Raw genomic sequence first — 15,248 nt, 5'->3', positions numbered from 1 at the left:
TATTTTTATATATCCTAGCAACGAACAATAATAATACTGTGAAAAGAATAAAATACTTGAAAATAAATTTAACAAAAGAAGTATAAAACCTATACCCTGAAAACTATTAATACTATTAAAAGAAATTAAAGATCTACATTAGGGTAAAAATGTCATGCTCAAGATTTGGAAGAATACTGTTAATAATGTACAGGTCTAAAGATTCAATGCTATTCCTGATCAGAAACCCACCTGAATTCTTCAAAAAATTTCACAAGCTGATTTTAAAATTCACATGTAAGTGTAAGGACTCAGTATAGCCAAAACAATCTTGAAAATGAGAAAGGAGGAAGATTTATCCTCCCAGATTACAAAATTTACTACAAAGCAATGATTATTAAGAAATACAGTTCTAGCACAAGGTAGACAGATCACTGGGAAAAAATATGTCTGTCTAGTCAACCAGTTTTCCACAGAAGTGCTAAGAGTATTCACTAGAAGAGCAATAACTTTTATAAAAACTGGTCCCAGAACAAGTGGAAATTCACTTGCAGAAGAGTGTTGGGACCCATATTCCACACCATATGAAAAAATAAATTAGGATACGATTAGGATCAAAGACCTGATTGTAAGAGCTAAAACTTCAGGGCTTAGATCCAAAAACTGGATATTCATGACCTTGGATTTAGAAAAGGATTCTTAGAAATCACAACAAAAGCATAAGTAACAAAAACAACAAAATAGGCAAGTGCCAGTGGCTCATTCCCATATTCCTTTCTACTTGGAAGGCTGAAGCTGGTCCAATTGGGGTTTAAGGTCAGCTTCAGCAGAAAAGCTCATGAGACCGACTCCTCAACAAAGAGCGGAACAAAAGTGGCATACACCTGTTATTATGACGGAGGCACTCACCAAGACAAAAAGCAGGAAGCAAGACCCTATCTCAAATACAGCCAGCAAAAATCAGGGCTAGAGACCTGGCTTTATGGTAGCGCCTCTGCCTAGGTTCAAACTCTAGTATCATCAAAAAAAAATTTTTTTTTTAAGAACAGAATGACTTTGAAAACATTTGTGCTTCAAAAGACTACATAAAGTGAAAAGATGACAAATAAGACAGGAAAAAAAACTGAAGACCATATATCTGATAAGAGACTTGTATAAAAAATACAAAAGGCTTTATAATTCCATAAGACCTATGAACAGGCATGGATCTGAATGGACATGCAAGATATATAAATGGCAAACTGGCCATGCGCCTGTAATCCTAGCTACTGAGGCTCATGCCTGTAATCCTAGCTACTGAGGACGCTGAGATCTGAGGATCACGGTTCAAAGCCAGCCCAGGCAGGAAAGTCTGTGAAATTCTTATCTCCAATAAACCACTAGAAAACCAGAAGTGGCGCTGTGGCTCAAGCAGTAGTGCGCTCTCCTTTGGCTGAAGAGCTGAGGGACAGCGCCCAAGCCCAGAGTTCAGGCCCCACGACCAAAAAAAAAAAAATAAAATAAATGGCAAACTAACATATCAAATAATGCTTAGTATCATTAGCCTTCAAACCAAATGAGAAACCATTCCATGTATACTAGAAATCTACACAGGGGGAAAGTGTATTAGTGGCTGTACAGATTTAAGGTACTTGTTTCAGGGATGAGGAAAACACTCTGTAATTACATGGTAGTGATAGTTGCACAACTTTTGAATGTATCAAAAACTACTACATTTTAAATGAGCGAAATACAGGATTTTAGAACTGTATTTCAATGAATTTTGAGAAAGCAAAAAAATATTTGCCTGTCTTTTTTTAAAGTTTTATTTATTTGAACATGACAGAAAAAAGAATTTCCTAAAGAGAAATACCCTAAGTAAAAAATAAACCTCAGTATTTTGAGGACAAATTATGATACCACAACTAATGAACTACCAACTTGAGGTCTTTTATTTTCCATATAAATAATCTAGAACCCATACAGTCAGTAAAGTAAGCATCAAACAGTTAGACATGGAAAATTTAAACAATTTGTTGGCCCTGACTTTATCCATAAAGTTTGATAAGACTTTTGTAGTGTTTTTTAGTTTTCCCATCAAATGCTACTACTGTAAATCTTACCTCTGTTATCTCTGTTTCTTCAGCTTCTGTCATAAGGTCTGCTAAAGCATAGACAAAGCCAAGATCTAACCTGAGATCCATTTCTTGAATCAATACTTTGAAGTACCTATATTACAAAGTAGAAAACTACTTAAAAATCACTAACTGCGTAAAAGGAAATTAGAAGTATTAGCTAAATATCAGAAACTTGAATTACATGATTAACCTTGCTTATCATACCAACAAACTAAAAATAGGAAAATGGTTAGATAAAAAAATGATGAAGTGGTATATTATAGCATATTATATATTTGAGTAAATCAGAGAAACACAACAAAACTACTGTAGTAAAAATTTCAGACAAGTAAATTCTAAGAGTTTGTGTACAGTTTGAAACAATTTTTACAAAATTAGAAAAATTAAAACTAAAAAGCTTAATGCTAACTAACAAAATTGGAGGGAGGATTTGAGTTGGGAGCGATGGAGAAGAATGATGCACTGTACTTATAATTTGTTGAATAACCCCTTTCTACTACTAGCTAAAGGTACTAAAATGTAATTATAAAATCTTAATGGTTACAGATACACATACAATAACTGTATTAGAAAAGGCAAGGGACAAGAGTTTATTGATCACAGTGATGAGGACAGGAATGAGACAGGAGCATTACACAGATGGATGCTGCTGTAACACTATTTCTTAGAATGAGTAATGAAGGAATATGCAATAAAACTTTTTCTTGGTTTCTAAAACAACATATTACAATTAACTCAAAAAAAGAAAACAAATATATAAGAAATATAAAGGTATATTTATTCCATAGCCTTCTAAGTTCTAAGAATATAAATTACCAGATTTTATCTTATGATCTAATAATCCATACTTAAATCTTCAACTTAATATAAGATTTATTTTAAGGAGTGCAAATAATTCACATAAACAACAATTTTAAATGAGCAGAGGAGAAATATCTGAAGACACTTACTTAATGCGTGATATCTGGGAATGTCCTGCAGATCTCATGACAATGCTGACGTCTGTAAAGGGCTTTGGTGCTGTATAGGTTGTAAATATGATTACTTTCAGGAAGCTTTAGCCCAATTTAATATAGAGTATCAACTAAAATAACATTTGCAAAGTCCATTACAATCTTTACTTCTGACTCCAGGGCTGTCTTTTCAATAATGTACTACCACTCTAATAATTATTTCTAAAACTAAATGATTTTAAATTAAGTATCCATTAGAAACATCCATGAAACTGAAAATGCATTCTGAAGATTGGTACAGCAGATTTCTAGGTAAAGGACCTGCAGCATGTGGTTAAAAAGCTTCTAAGCAAATAATGAAAAGAATCCTCTAGTGTAGAGCCCACAGTATGGGTTCTTGGATGAAAAACAGAGGCAAAGGAAATGAAGTTGAGTGGCAGAGAGGGCCAAAAGAAAACTGAGGGAAGAGGGATAGACAAGAGAGGACAATAGAAAAATGAAGAAGAAAATGGTAGAGAACATAGAATCTATTTTCCTATAGGAATTCTGAATTTGAAGTTCATTTTTTATTCCAAGGTCATAATAGTTTCAAGTTAGAGGTTTGCATATACTATGGTTTTAAAACTAGTACTTCTAAAACGTTATATATTTCCAATTAATTTTTTCTTTAGTATTTACATGAAGTTTTGTTGAACTCAATTGAGTACTTCCTGACCCCTTTGCAAAAAGTAGTTTAATATTCCAATGATCCTACAGAAATGGAATCTGAAGATGTTTTAACTATTTTTTTTGTTTAAAAAAAAAGCTAAAAGAACTGTTTCGGTAGTAATCTAATCTAAAAATAAAAACAAACCTGAATCCATGGTGACAGACTTTGGAGGTTTAATAGGATAAAACACAAATGGAAAAATAGCACCATGAATCTGATTTTGGATCTAAAAAGAAATAAAAACAAAACAAAACAGGTCAGTTACAGTGTATCAATCATATAGCCTAACTAGAAAACAGGATTTAATAAGTAGAGGGAATCAAAATCTAGTCTAACAATGAAATACAAAGTAAACAGTATTTACTTAAAAGTCCTTCTCCAACTTTTCACTGTATTTTACACATATTGACTTCCATCTTGCTTTTTTCTTTGGACTCTACTATACTACGTCAGACATGAGACTACCTCTGCTTTCTTATATTTGCCTGTATTTTCCAAAAGACTCACCTGTATTCTATAAATCTGAATTCTAAATGATGACTGATGTGCAGATGTGCAATACTCCACTTTTAATGCTGGAAGATAATTCCTTCGTAGAGCTATCAAATGTGGGTTCAGAATTTTCATGTTATTACCATTAGGTGTTAAACGAACCTGCAAAATATGTACCCCCACAAAAAATTAACATGGAATGTAATTCCTCCGTAAATGTTAGAAACTTAAACCAAAATCTTTCAAGAAAATACTAATTTAAACAGTAGGTTAAGTCGGGCGCTGGTGGCTCATGCCTATAATCCTAGCTACTCAGGAGTCAGATCTGAGGATCGCGGTTCAAAGCCAGCCTAGGCAGGAAAGACCGTGAGACTCCAATCTCCAATAAACCACTAGAAAACCGGAAGTGGTGCTGTAGCTCAAGTGGTAGAGCACTCGCCTTGAGCTGAAGAGCTGAGGGACAGCACCCAAGCCCAGAGTTCAAGCCCCATACCGACCAAAAACAAAAACAAAAAAAAAAAACCAGTAGGTTAATAGCATATATGGTTTATTTTTAGATCTTATAACCTCATAACTATAAAGTTTATGGCTATTTATATGATCTTCATAGTTTGGCTGTATCCTTTTTATGCAAATTAAAAATTTTACTAAAAATAAAAATAAAGCAATAAAAGTTTTAAATAAAATATACAGCCTGCTGGGAAGCTGGCTCAGCGGTTGAGCGCTTGCCTCCATGTATGAGGCCCTGGGTTCGATTCCTCAGCACCACATAAGCAAAAAGAAAAAAGCTCGAAGTGGTGCTGCCACTCAAGTGGTAGGGCGCTAGCCTTGAGCTGAAGAGTTGAGGGACAGCGCCCAGGACCAGAGTTCAGCCCCCACAATTGACAACACAACAACAAAATAGCCTCTGGGTTCCTATTGAATGAGTAATTAACAACTAGTTATCATATCAGAAAATTTAGTTTAATACATAGTACCACCCCTTTTAAAAATTTTACATGAAGTATATGCGTTAACTATGTTAAAATTGTTTCATTAAAAGCTAGATTTTCTTTAAAAACTCACTAGTGATTCCAATTCTAAGATAAAAATGAAAAATCCATGTATTAGTACTAAAAAATTTACCGAAACATGTGGTTCCAACTCAATAATCTTATCTTCTGAAGGTGAGGTTTCAGAATATTCCTTAAATTCTTTCTCCAATTTCTCATTGTGTTTTATACTCATTGGTTTCCACCTTGATTTTTTTTTGGGTTTTGTCTCCCAAACCACATCAGAACTTATAGGGAAAAACAAAAACCACAGTACTAATTTATAATAATATTCAGTTTTCTTTTCTAATGCATACATTTTAAAACTCTCAGTTTGCAATAGGCAAGCATGCTACAAATTTAAAAAACATAAATCCATTCAACTAACACTTATTTAGTTCTTAATCAGGTAGTATTGTAGGTGTTAGAGAAACAGTAAACATCTCTGCAGGTCTTCATTTTGGCTAGGGAATGAGAAACAATAATAGCAATCATGAGTCATTTAATTGTAATATTCAAGAGGTGATGGTGCCTTTGGAAGAAGGAAGTTTAGGTAAGAAAACAGGGATCTGAAATCTTGAGATGTGTGAAGAAGAGCTGCAGTATGGTCAATGGTCAAAGGGGCCTCATGGAGAAGATAGCATGTGAGCAACACTGACAGTTACCCAGAAGACAAGGGAGAAGGAACATTTCAGGGAATTATCCACCTTCAGCAAAGACCCCATAGCAACAGCACATCTGTAATGTGTGAAGATCAAGGTCAGCATGTTAGGTGCATTAAGATGTTAAATAATGTAAAGCCTTGTAGGACATTTTAAGTCTGAGTATCATTCTGAGGTAAGGAACAATTGAAACGCTGTAAGGTTCGAAACATGATATGATTTCTATTCTGTTAAGAATGTATGATGACTAGCTACTTGGGACGCTGAGATCTGAGGAATGTGGTTCAAAGCTAGCCTGGGCAGGAAAGTCCATGAGACTCTTATCTCCAACAAACCACTAGACAACTCGAAATGGCACTGTGGCTCAAGTTGTACAGCACTCACCATAGTGTCCAGGCCTAGAGTTCAAGCCCTATGGCCAAAAAAAGAAAATGTATTATAAGCTGGGCACTGGTGGCTTATTCTTACAATCCTAGCAACTCAGAAGGCTAAGATGTAAGAATCACAATTTGAAACCAAACTGGGCAAAAAAGTCCAAATAACCAACAAAAATCTGGAAGTGGAAATGTGGCTCAAGTGGTAGAATGTTAGCCTTGAGTAAAAAAGCTAAAGGCAGCTATGCACCGGTGGCTCACGTCTGTAATTCTCACTACTCAAGAGGCTGAGATCTGAGGACTGAAGTTCAAAGCCAGCCCAGGCAGGAAAGTCCCTGAGACTCTTATCTCCAATAAACCGCTCAGAAAACCAAAAGTGGCACTGTGGCTCAAGTGGTAGAGCACTAGCCTTGAGTTGAAGAGTTGAGGGACAGCACCTAGGCCCACAATTCAAGCCCCACGACTAACCAAAAAAAAAAAAGAAGAGTCTATAAATGGAAATTATGCAATGCTAACAGATTTCACTACAGAATGTCTATCTTCTAAAATTAGCTCATTATTTACAAGTTTAATCACCCAATTTATCTACTGTTAATAAATGTTAAATAAAAATCTGTGATGGTACCAGGTCTTGAAATCATAGCTTTATACTCTCATTTGGTTTTCTTAGTCCTGGCTAGCGCTTGAACTGTGTTTTCAGTATGACATGTTGCTGATTCTTTTGAAATTCTTTGGCCCAGAGTTAGCTTTGAACTTGGATCTTCTAGTCTCAGACTTCAAAGCAGCAAGGATTACAGGAGTGGGCCAATGGTGCCTGGATTGTTCTTAATAACATTCGCCTAATGTAGAGGGAGAGAACTGGGGGCACAGCTCAAGTGGCAGAGCACCTGGCCTAACAGGCAGAAAGCTCTAATTCAAACACAACTGCCTAGCCACTCCCACTGGAAAAGCAAGGCAGAGGCCACATGTGACTCATTTTGCATTTACAGCATTTAGTATAGAAAATAACAGACAATAGTTTTAAGAGCCTTAAAATCCGCACAGTACTAGAGAATTAATCTAGGGCCTCAAGAATGCCAGACAACTACTCTATCTCTTGAGCTATGCCTCAAGCTCTTGTTTTTAATTTTCTTATTTTTGATATGGTCTTTCTACCTTTGCCCAGCTGACCTCAAACTCTGAACCTCTTGCTTTGACCTCCAGAGGATCTGAGCTTTACAGTGTGTGCCACTGTCATCCAGGAGACCCATTAACTAAAATAACTTAAATTTGGGGGTTACAATAAATACTTATTTTGTTTTTTTGGGGGGTCTAGTCGTGGGCCTGAACTCTGGGCCTGGGTGCTGTCCCTCAGCTCTTCAGCTCAAGGCTAGCGCTCTACCACTTGAGCCACAGATCCACTTCCAGCTTTTTTTTTCTGCTTATGTGGTACTGAGGAATTGAACCTTGGGCCTTATGCATGCAAGGCAAGCGCTCTACCACTGAGCCACCTTCCCAGTCCACAATAAATACTTTCTAATAAAAGTTTTAACATTTCTTTTGAAATGGCATTTATGTCCCTCAATAAGAGGTCAGCAACCTTTAATTTACATAGAAATTTAATTTATATACCTTTCATATGCATTTATGAGTTTCAGTAAAAGGTTAAAACTATATTATTCTAATTATATGCATATTAGAAGAAATGTCCTCTACATTAGGCCAAACACATACCATCTCTCCATATTTACAGCATATACTAGATATAGAAATTTTAAGTATTTATGAATAGGAAAAATAAGGGCATAATGGAGAGATAAAGAGCTTTACTGATGATATCTCACAAGGTGGAACATTTACATTAGATGTCTCCTATGGCTAACAATCTAACTACATTAGATCTTAAGATGCTAAGGTAAAATTAGACAGTGACTGTCTTTAATCTGCCAACAACTACTTATGGAACATCTATATTCTACCTGCACCATAATGGTAAAAGATATTTTATGATATGTTCAATATTTCTTCTGAGTTAAATAGATATAACTTTTGGAGCACAAGATTAAAAGCACCAAGGATCTGTAAATCTGGTTATTTTTTACAGTTTTAGGGAAAAGGAAAAAACTCAACTGAACTTGTATTGATGAACAGTCAACAAACAAGGCTAAAATCATTTTACCTTTGTAACAATCATCATCTGATTAAGAACTGATTGAATTGTGTCTAACCTTGTAATGCCTATATAGGCGACTTCTTGCTTTGTGTAATTGTTGACGAGAGATATCCCAACATCTTGCAATGCCAACACAATCTCTTGCTCTGCTAACTCAGCTTTCTCACTTTCATAGGTCGCTTTAAACACCTTTGGATCTTCAGTGAATAAAATAATGCGTTGCAAGCCTTCGAAGAAGGAAACTAAATAAATAGTTTTTTCTCCCAGATTTATAGGTGTCATCATGTCCTAAAAGAAAAGAACCCCCCAAAATTAAGAGTTTGGTTTCAACTAACACAGGTCTAGATTCTAAAATAAGAATATTTATAGGATCTACTTCATAGGCCTGGGTTGGCCAAGTAAATGAATTAATATTCAGATAATAATAGGAGACTTAAAAGTAATCATTGTTAGTTGCTTGATAGGATTAATGACAACCAATTGAGTTAATACTGCACAATACGTGAAATTTTTCATTATTGAAATCACATGCTGTCAGCTACTGCTACTATTATTCTGAAGTTATCCATCAGTAAGATGGGTCGATTGTTTGCTCTTCTTTAGCATCTTAATGAAATCTAATTAATTTTCTTTTGTAGGATGATTAAAAAGTACTTCCTTTATTTCACTCTAGGTTTGCAGACATGTGCTAAGTGTTAAAAGTTGTTTCATATTCTCTTTGATATAAATATCTCCTTTGACAGATGAATCAGAAGGATAGAAACATCTTACATCTGTGTTTCAGGCTTCATAAAGTACTGACGTTCTTATCACAGGGTTAATTATGTAGGAAGCTCTATATAAATATATGGCTAAGTTCAGTAACAATTATAGCATATTCTAGTAATTAATAGACAAGAATTCCTAGTGAATAAAGAAAACTTTACAATAAAATCAGAATATAACCCACAGAAATTAAACACTGAAGTTTCCATAAATTTATTATCTAGGAACCATAGCATTACTTATAAAACATACAACTATATAACTACATATAGTCTAGTATCTCATAATAAATTTTAGAATCATATTTATAAACTCCAAACTGTCACCCTTATCTAAATAAGAAAAGTACTAATCAACAGATCAAATAAATAACAATATATTTTCTAGTTAAATAAACAATTTATAAAGCTCAGTCTGGCCAATTATAGGTTTGTTAAATACAATTAAAAAAAACACCTATACAAGATTCCTTAACAATATTGGAAGACAATGGAAAAACATGCGCAATCAATATTCTAAAGAAACTAACTCCAAACTCCTAATTCTTTACCTGGAAGAAAGATGTTTTTACACAAAACTCCTAAAGTTCACAACATCAAGAGACTGGCAATGAATTCTACACAAGAAATTAAGCAGTGATAAAAACTAAGTGATCTGGGCTGGGAAGGTGGCTCAGTAGTAGAGCACTTGCCTTGCATGCCTGAGGCCCTGGGTTCGATTCCTCAGCACCACATAAGCAAAAAGAAAAAAGCCAGAAGTGGCTCTGTGGCTCAAGTGGTAGAGCGCTAGCCTTGAGCTGAAGAGCTGAGGGACAGCACCCAGGCTCAGAGTCCAGGCCCCACGACCGGAGCCCCCCCAAAAAACCCAAAAACTAAGTGATCTAAGAGAGGTCAAACAAAACAGGAATTCTATATAAATAAAACAGTACCTATGTAGGAAAAATAATTTATAAAACAATTTATTTAGCTATGATAAAACTTTAGGTGAAAGCCAGTGGCTCACACTTGCAATTCTAGCTACTCAGGTGGCTGAGATCTGAAAATTGTGGTCAAATCCAGTTTAGGCAGCAAAGTCCATGAGGCTCTTTTATCTCCAATTAACCACCAGAAAACTGGAAAACTGCTGCTGTGGCTCAAAGTGGTACAGCATTAACCAGCCTTGAGCAAAAAGAGCTCAAGGACAGAGCCCAGGCTCTGAGTTCAAGTCCCATGACCAACTAAAAAAAAGAAAAAAACCTTAGATGAAGTTCTTTGACTATTCAGGAAATCCTTTCCTGCAACAGAAGTTTAGTAAACACCATACAGTAAAATATTAGAAGTATTTTTAAGTTCAGAAATAGGGAAAAAATGACAATTACAGAAATATAACAATATAAAGATTCTATTGGGTAAAATAAGAAAAAAAGGGAAATGAAAATATTAGAAGAAAGTAAAACTCTCATTGAACTTGCATTATTTATTGTACTTTTTTATCCTTTAATGAAGGATAAAAAAATGAACATTTCAAAAATGTGAGTGAAATGAAAAGAGGGTCAGATCTACGAGAGAAGGTATTTTAATAAGCTTTGTATTTGGAGCAGTTTTTTCTAAAAATCAACTGCCAATTCTAAAAGCAGAAGCAGACTACAAGATTAGGACTGCCGGCTAAATAAATGGTAGTCTCCTGGGAATGTGAGAACCCAAAATGGAATTTAGGAAATGCCACAAACAAGTGAGCAACCTTTCAGATTTTTAGTTGAATATCCCAAGGACTACCTTTTAGGTACTCGGGTGAATTAGATTCAGTTTCACAAAGTCCAAGGAACAGATTCAAGTCATCTATATCCCCTTGTGAGTTTAGGTAATCTGCCTTTATACTAATTGTCTGCAAAAGGTAAAAACTACTTTCTGAAAAGGGAGCCTCAAACTATTATAGTTTTATATTAATATTACATATATTTTGCCATGGCACCCTGAACAATAATATAAATGCAGCACCTTGCAAACTTACAAAAAAAAACGATCAAGTTAAAGACAAAGAAAGATTAAATTAAAAAATAGAATACTAAATTTAGAAACTGGTAAAACTGAAACATATGAATAAAAGATATTAACATTAAAAGTGTTTCCTGGGGGGGAAAATAACATAAAATTGATAAATTCTTAGCAAAAGCCATTAATAAAAAGGAAAGAAAGCACAAATAAATAATACCAGGAAGGAAAAAAGATAAAGAAGCTGGTTACAAAACTATCAATTCCAGACATATGAGAGTTTGACTTAATAATTCATCCTCAAAACAAAGTTCAAAAATCATTTAATAACTTTCAATAAAATAAAATGCAAAAAATTCAACAGTGATCCATTTACACAGAGAAAAATATTTTACCAAACAAGGTAGTCTGCCTTAATTTGATATAAATTTCTTTTACAAAAGAAAACAAATACCTAGAGCAAAGATATACTTAATGATAAGTTTCAGTCTTCAAATTAAAAAGGGAACGAGTGGAGGCTACAATGCTTGATAAGAAATGTACTCATTATATTGCCTATGTAATTGTAACCCTTCTGTACAGTATTTCCACAATGAAAAAAAATTAATAAAAAAAAGGGAACGAGTGCATCATCAGCCTACTAGAAAACACAATGAAGTAATAGCCAAAACTTATTTTGCACAACGACAAGGAAACATTACTATATAGTTTTTATGTTTCCTTTAAATATAGAAAAGCTTTGTTTATGGGTTGTATACAATAAATCAGAATGGTTCTATTCCTGTGGAATAATAATCAGTGCTCCCAACTTTCCAGTTGGATTTAACTTCTGGCTGGAATTTGAAAAAATGAAAAACAAAATAAAGGAAAGTTCAAAAAAGAAGCTCAAATAATGCTTTTTAAGTCTCTGGTAGTTTTCTTACAAGTGTAGGCGTAAAACTGTCCTTAAAATCAGCAATGGTGAAAAAGCATGCCTTTGTTAAGAACAGAGGCTGCTGGAGACATTGGAGCAACCATTCTAATAAACACTCACATCCTTTTGTGTTACTTCTCCATGGCTCTTCCCACAGCTCCATTTCAGCTTTCTAGAGCCCACTGGGTCAGTCCAGGTATAGAACACTGCTTTTTCAGGAGGAAGGACATCTTCTATTTCACCGATAGAACTGATAAAAAGAACAAAGTTTGCAATGAGTTAAATACTACCACCTAAAAGTAGAACAAAATCATATTTTATTAATTCACAGCCTATTGAGATGCAGCTCTAATTAAGATGAAATGAAAAATTCAATATCTAGTTTCTCTTCAGACTGTATAAACCTTATGCCTTTTACCAAAAAAAAAACCCACAACATTTTCTTAGAAAATAAGCACATTTCAAAAACTGGGTGCCAGTGGCTTCTGCCTAGGCTACTCAGAAGGTAGAGATCTGAGGATCATGGTCCAAAAGCAACCCTGGGCAGAAAAATTCCTGTAAGACTCTTAATTCCAATTAATCACTCAAAACTAGAAGTGGAGCTGTGGCTAAAAGGACTAGAGTGTTAGCCTTGAGCTTCAGCGCTCAGAGACAGCACCCAGAGTTTAAGCTCCACAACAGAAAACAAAAGAGAGGGGGGAGAGGGGAAGGAGGGGGAGGGGGAGGGAGAAGGGGAGGGAGGAGGGGGAAAACAGTATTTCAAGGGAAACAGCTGACTCACACAGGAAATAAACTTTGTTTTTGTTTTAATTTAAATCATGGAAAAATATTCAAGTTATGTTCTCTATCTACCTAACTAGCAATCCTTTACTAAGTATCAGTCTTGCTGTAGAAAAACAACCAAAAATGTAGGTCAATTTTTACTTTACCCCAGATAGAATGACCATCATCATGAATAAATAACAGATTTGGCATGGATGTGGGTGAAGGGGAACCCTAATAACTGTTGAGGTATTAGGAATATTGGTGTACTTGGAATGCAAACCTGTTCAACCACTCTGAAAAGCAGTATGGAGATCCCTCAAAAAATTAAACATACAAATACCCCATGATGCAGCAACTCTACTTTGGGCATTTATCCAAAATATTACAAAGCAACACACAGAAAACCACCAGCACAATTCTGTTCAATGAAGCACTATTCACCATAGCCTAGGTATGGAATCAGCCCAGATTCCCCTCAACAAATGAACAGACCAAAAAAAAATGTACACAATGGAATTTTATTCATCCATTAGAAAGAGTAATACTGCATCATTTGCAAAGAAATGGAAGGAGTTGGAAAAAAATTCTTAAGGGAAGCTCTGAGAGACAAAAGTTACATGTGGAAGCCAGAATTGGTTTATATATATTTAAGTACTACTTTGGATGGTAGGCAAGTGTACACAAATGTATTAACTGAAATATAGTGGATTCAGGGGAGAGCTTGAACAGTGTAATTCCTTAGAAAGAAAAAAAGCATAGTTCAGCAAAATAAATACCAGGAAACAGGTACTTGAAAGGTGTGGAGTGGGATCAAGGTAAGAACAGTAGATGAAGGAAGAAGGGAGAATATAACTAACTCAATGTATATCCTATGAAATTAAGAAAAGTGAGGGACAAGGGTGAGTTTGTAGAGATGATTGAGAAGTTGAAAGAGCAGACACTTATCAAGATAAATTGTATTCATATACCACTTGCTGAATGGCAACTCCTTTGGACAACTACTTAAATAAAAATATTTTTAAACCTGTAGATATAATATATAAAAATTCAATGACTCACAAAAATATTTCCATAAAGAAAAAAATTATGGAAGTTATTAACCTAAGAAGTAATAAAGTATAAGATTTTCTAAGCCAAAAAAAGCATACCTTAAAGACTAAAAAGATTTCATTGGGTATCAGACAATATTAGTGAAAACAGGACGCTATGGGGTATATGTGTATGTGTTGTGTGTATATATAACTTCACAAAATGTTTGAATTTTGAGAAAATGAGGGTAAGAGGAGTGATGTCTTTAAATATAATGGAAGGTGGCTCAGTGGTAGAGCGCTTGCCTTGCAAGCATGAAGCCCTGGATTCGATTCCTCAGCACCACATAAGCAGAAAAAGCCAGAAGTGGCGCTGTGGCTCAAGTGGTAAAATGCTAGTCTTGAGCTGAAAGGCTGAGGGACAATGCCCAGACCCAGAGTTCAGGCCCCTACATATATATATATATACATATATATATATATATATATATACATATATATATAGCTAACTTTAAGGAATAAAAATGAGCTTGCTTTATTTTTTAAAATTCTCTACATAAATGAGAGACCCTCAAATGCACAGAAAGCTAGGCTACAGGTATGTGTGTGGGAGATGTAGGTCAAATGATACAAACAAAATGTTAGAGCAGAGATATGAAAAATGATTGAAAAATATTCCTTGTGTAAAATTTTACTAGCTATATCTCTGAAAAGCAATGGGAAGTCAAGGAAAAGGAAAACCACAGTTAAACTATCTACAACTCCGTAAGGAAGTAACAATACAATGTAACAAATGCTCTAGGCTGTATATTCAAAAGAGCTATCAAACACTGGATAAATAGTTAAGGTCTGAGGAAAGGAACCACATAGAAGTGGAAGTTTTTCAGCAGGGAGATGCATCTACATAGATAAAAATGCAGAGTAGGACCCACAAAATTCAGGGAACAATGAATTTCAGTTCATCTTAAGCATAAGGTCAGAGCTAAACAACAGAAAGAAAAATGTTTAGCAAGGGATTTAAAAAATATGCTTCATTTTTATGGTTTTACACTCCTAGGGATTGAATTCAGGGCCTTACTTGCTAGGCAGATGTTAACAGAAACGAGCTATGCCTCAGCACTTTTTTGATTTATTTAATTTTTTGGTAAGAATATCTTATAGAGGAGTTACAATTCTATGGGCAAGATAACGAGTATATTTCTTATCAAGCATTGTTGCCTCTCTTGGTTTCCCCTTCCCATCCCTTCCCATCCTCCCCCTACCCCCTCCCACCCAATCCCCGCCCCCCCACCAAAGTTGTAAAGTTCCTTTTCAACATAATGACTTGTACATCTCATT

At 35.0% G+C, this 15,248-nt stretch overlaps 1 protein-coding gene across 2 annotated transcripts in view; it reads right to left on the bottom strand.

The window, feature by feature from the left end:
* The window catches only part of Vps13a (vacuolar protein sorting 13 homolog A), a 167,531-nt gene that overhangs the window by 39,729 nt on the left and 112,554 nt on the right, over nucleotides 1-15,248 (bottom strand). For both annotated transcript variants that reach the window (XM_042665600.1, XM_042665599.1), the window contains exons 53-59: nucleotides 12,238-12,367; nucleotides 8,525-8,757; nucleotides 5,376-5,529; nucleotides 4,266-4,412; nucleotides 3,903-3,984; nucleotides 3,047-3,116; nucleotides 2,082-2,187 (exon numbers count right to left, since the gene is read on the bottom strand). In XM_042665600.1, the coding sequence (XP_042521534.1) occupies nucleotides 2,082-2,187; nucleotides 3,047-3,116; nucleotides 3,903-3,984; nucleotides 4,266-4,412; nucleotides 5,376-5,529; nucleotides 8,525-8,757; nucleotides 12,238-12,367 (922 nt within the window). The remainder of the gene's footprint in view (nucleotides 1-2,081; nucleotides 2,188-3,046; nucleotides 3,117-3,902; nucleotides 3,985-4,265; nucleotides 4,413-5,375; nucleotides 5,530-8,524; nucleotides 8,758-12,237; nucleotides 12,368-15,248) is intronic.

The sequence above is a fragment of the Dipodomys spectabilis genome, unplaced genomic scaffold (genome assembly GCF_019054845.1).
Source record: "Dipodomys spectabilis isolate Male_0828 unplaced genomic scaffold, ASM1905484v1 ptg000335l, whole genome shotgun sequence".
In the NCBI taxonomy this organism is placed as follows: Eukaryota; Metazoa; Chordata; class Mammalia; order Rodentia; family Heteromyidae; genus Dipodomys; species Dipodomys spectabilis.
This window is presented reverse-complemented; position numbering and strand designations above follow the sequence as displayed.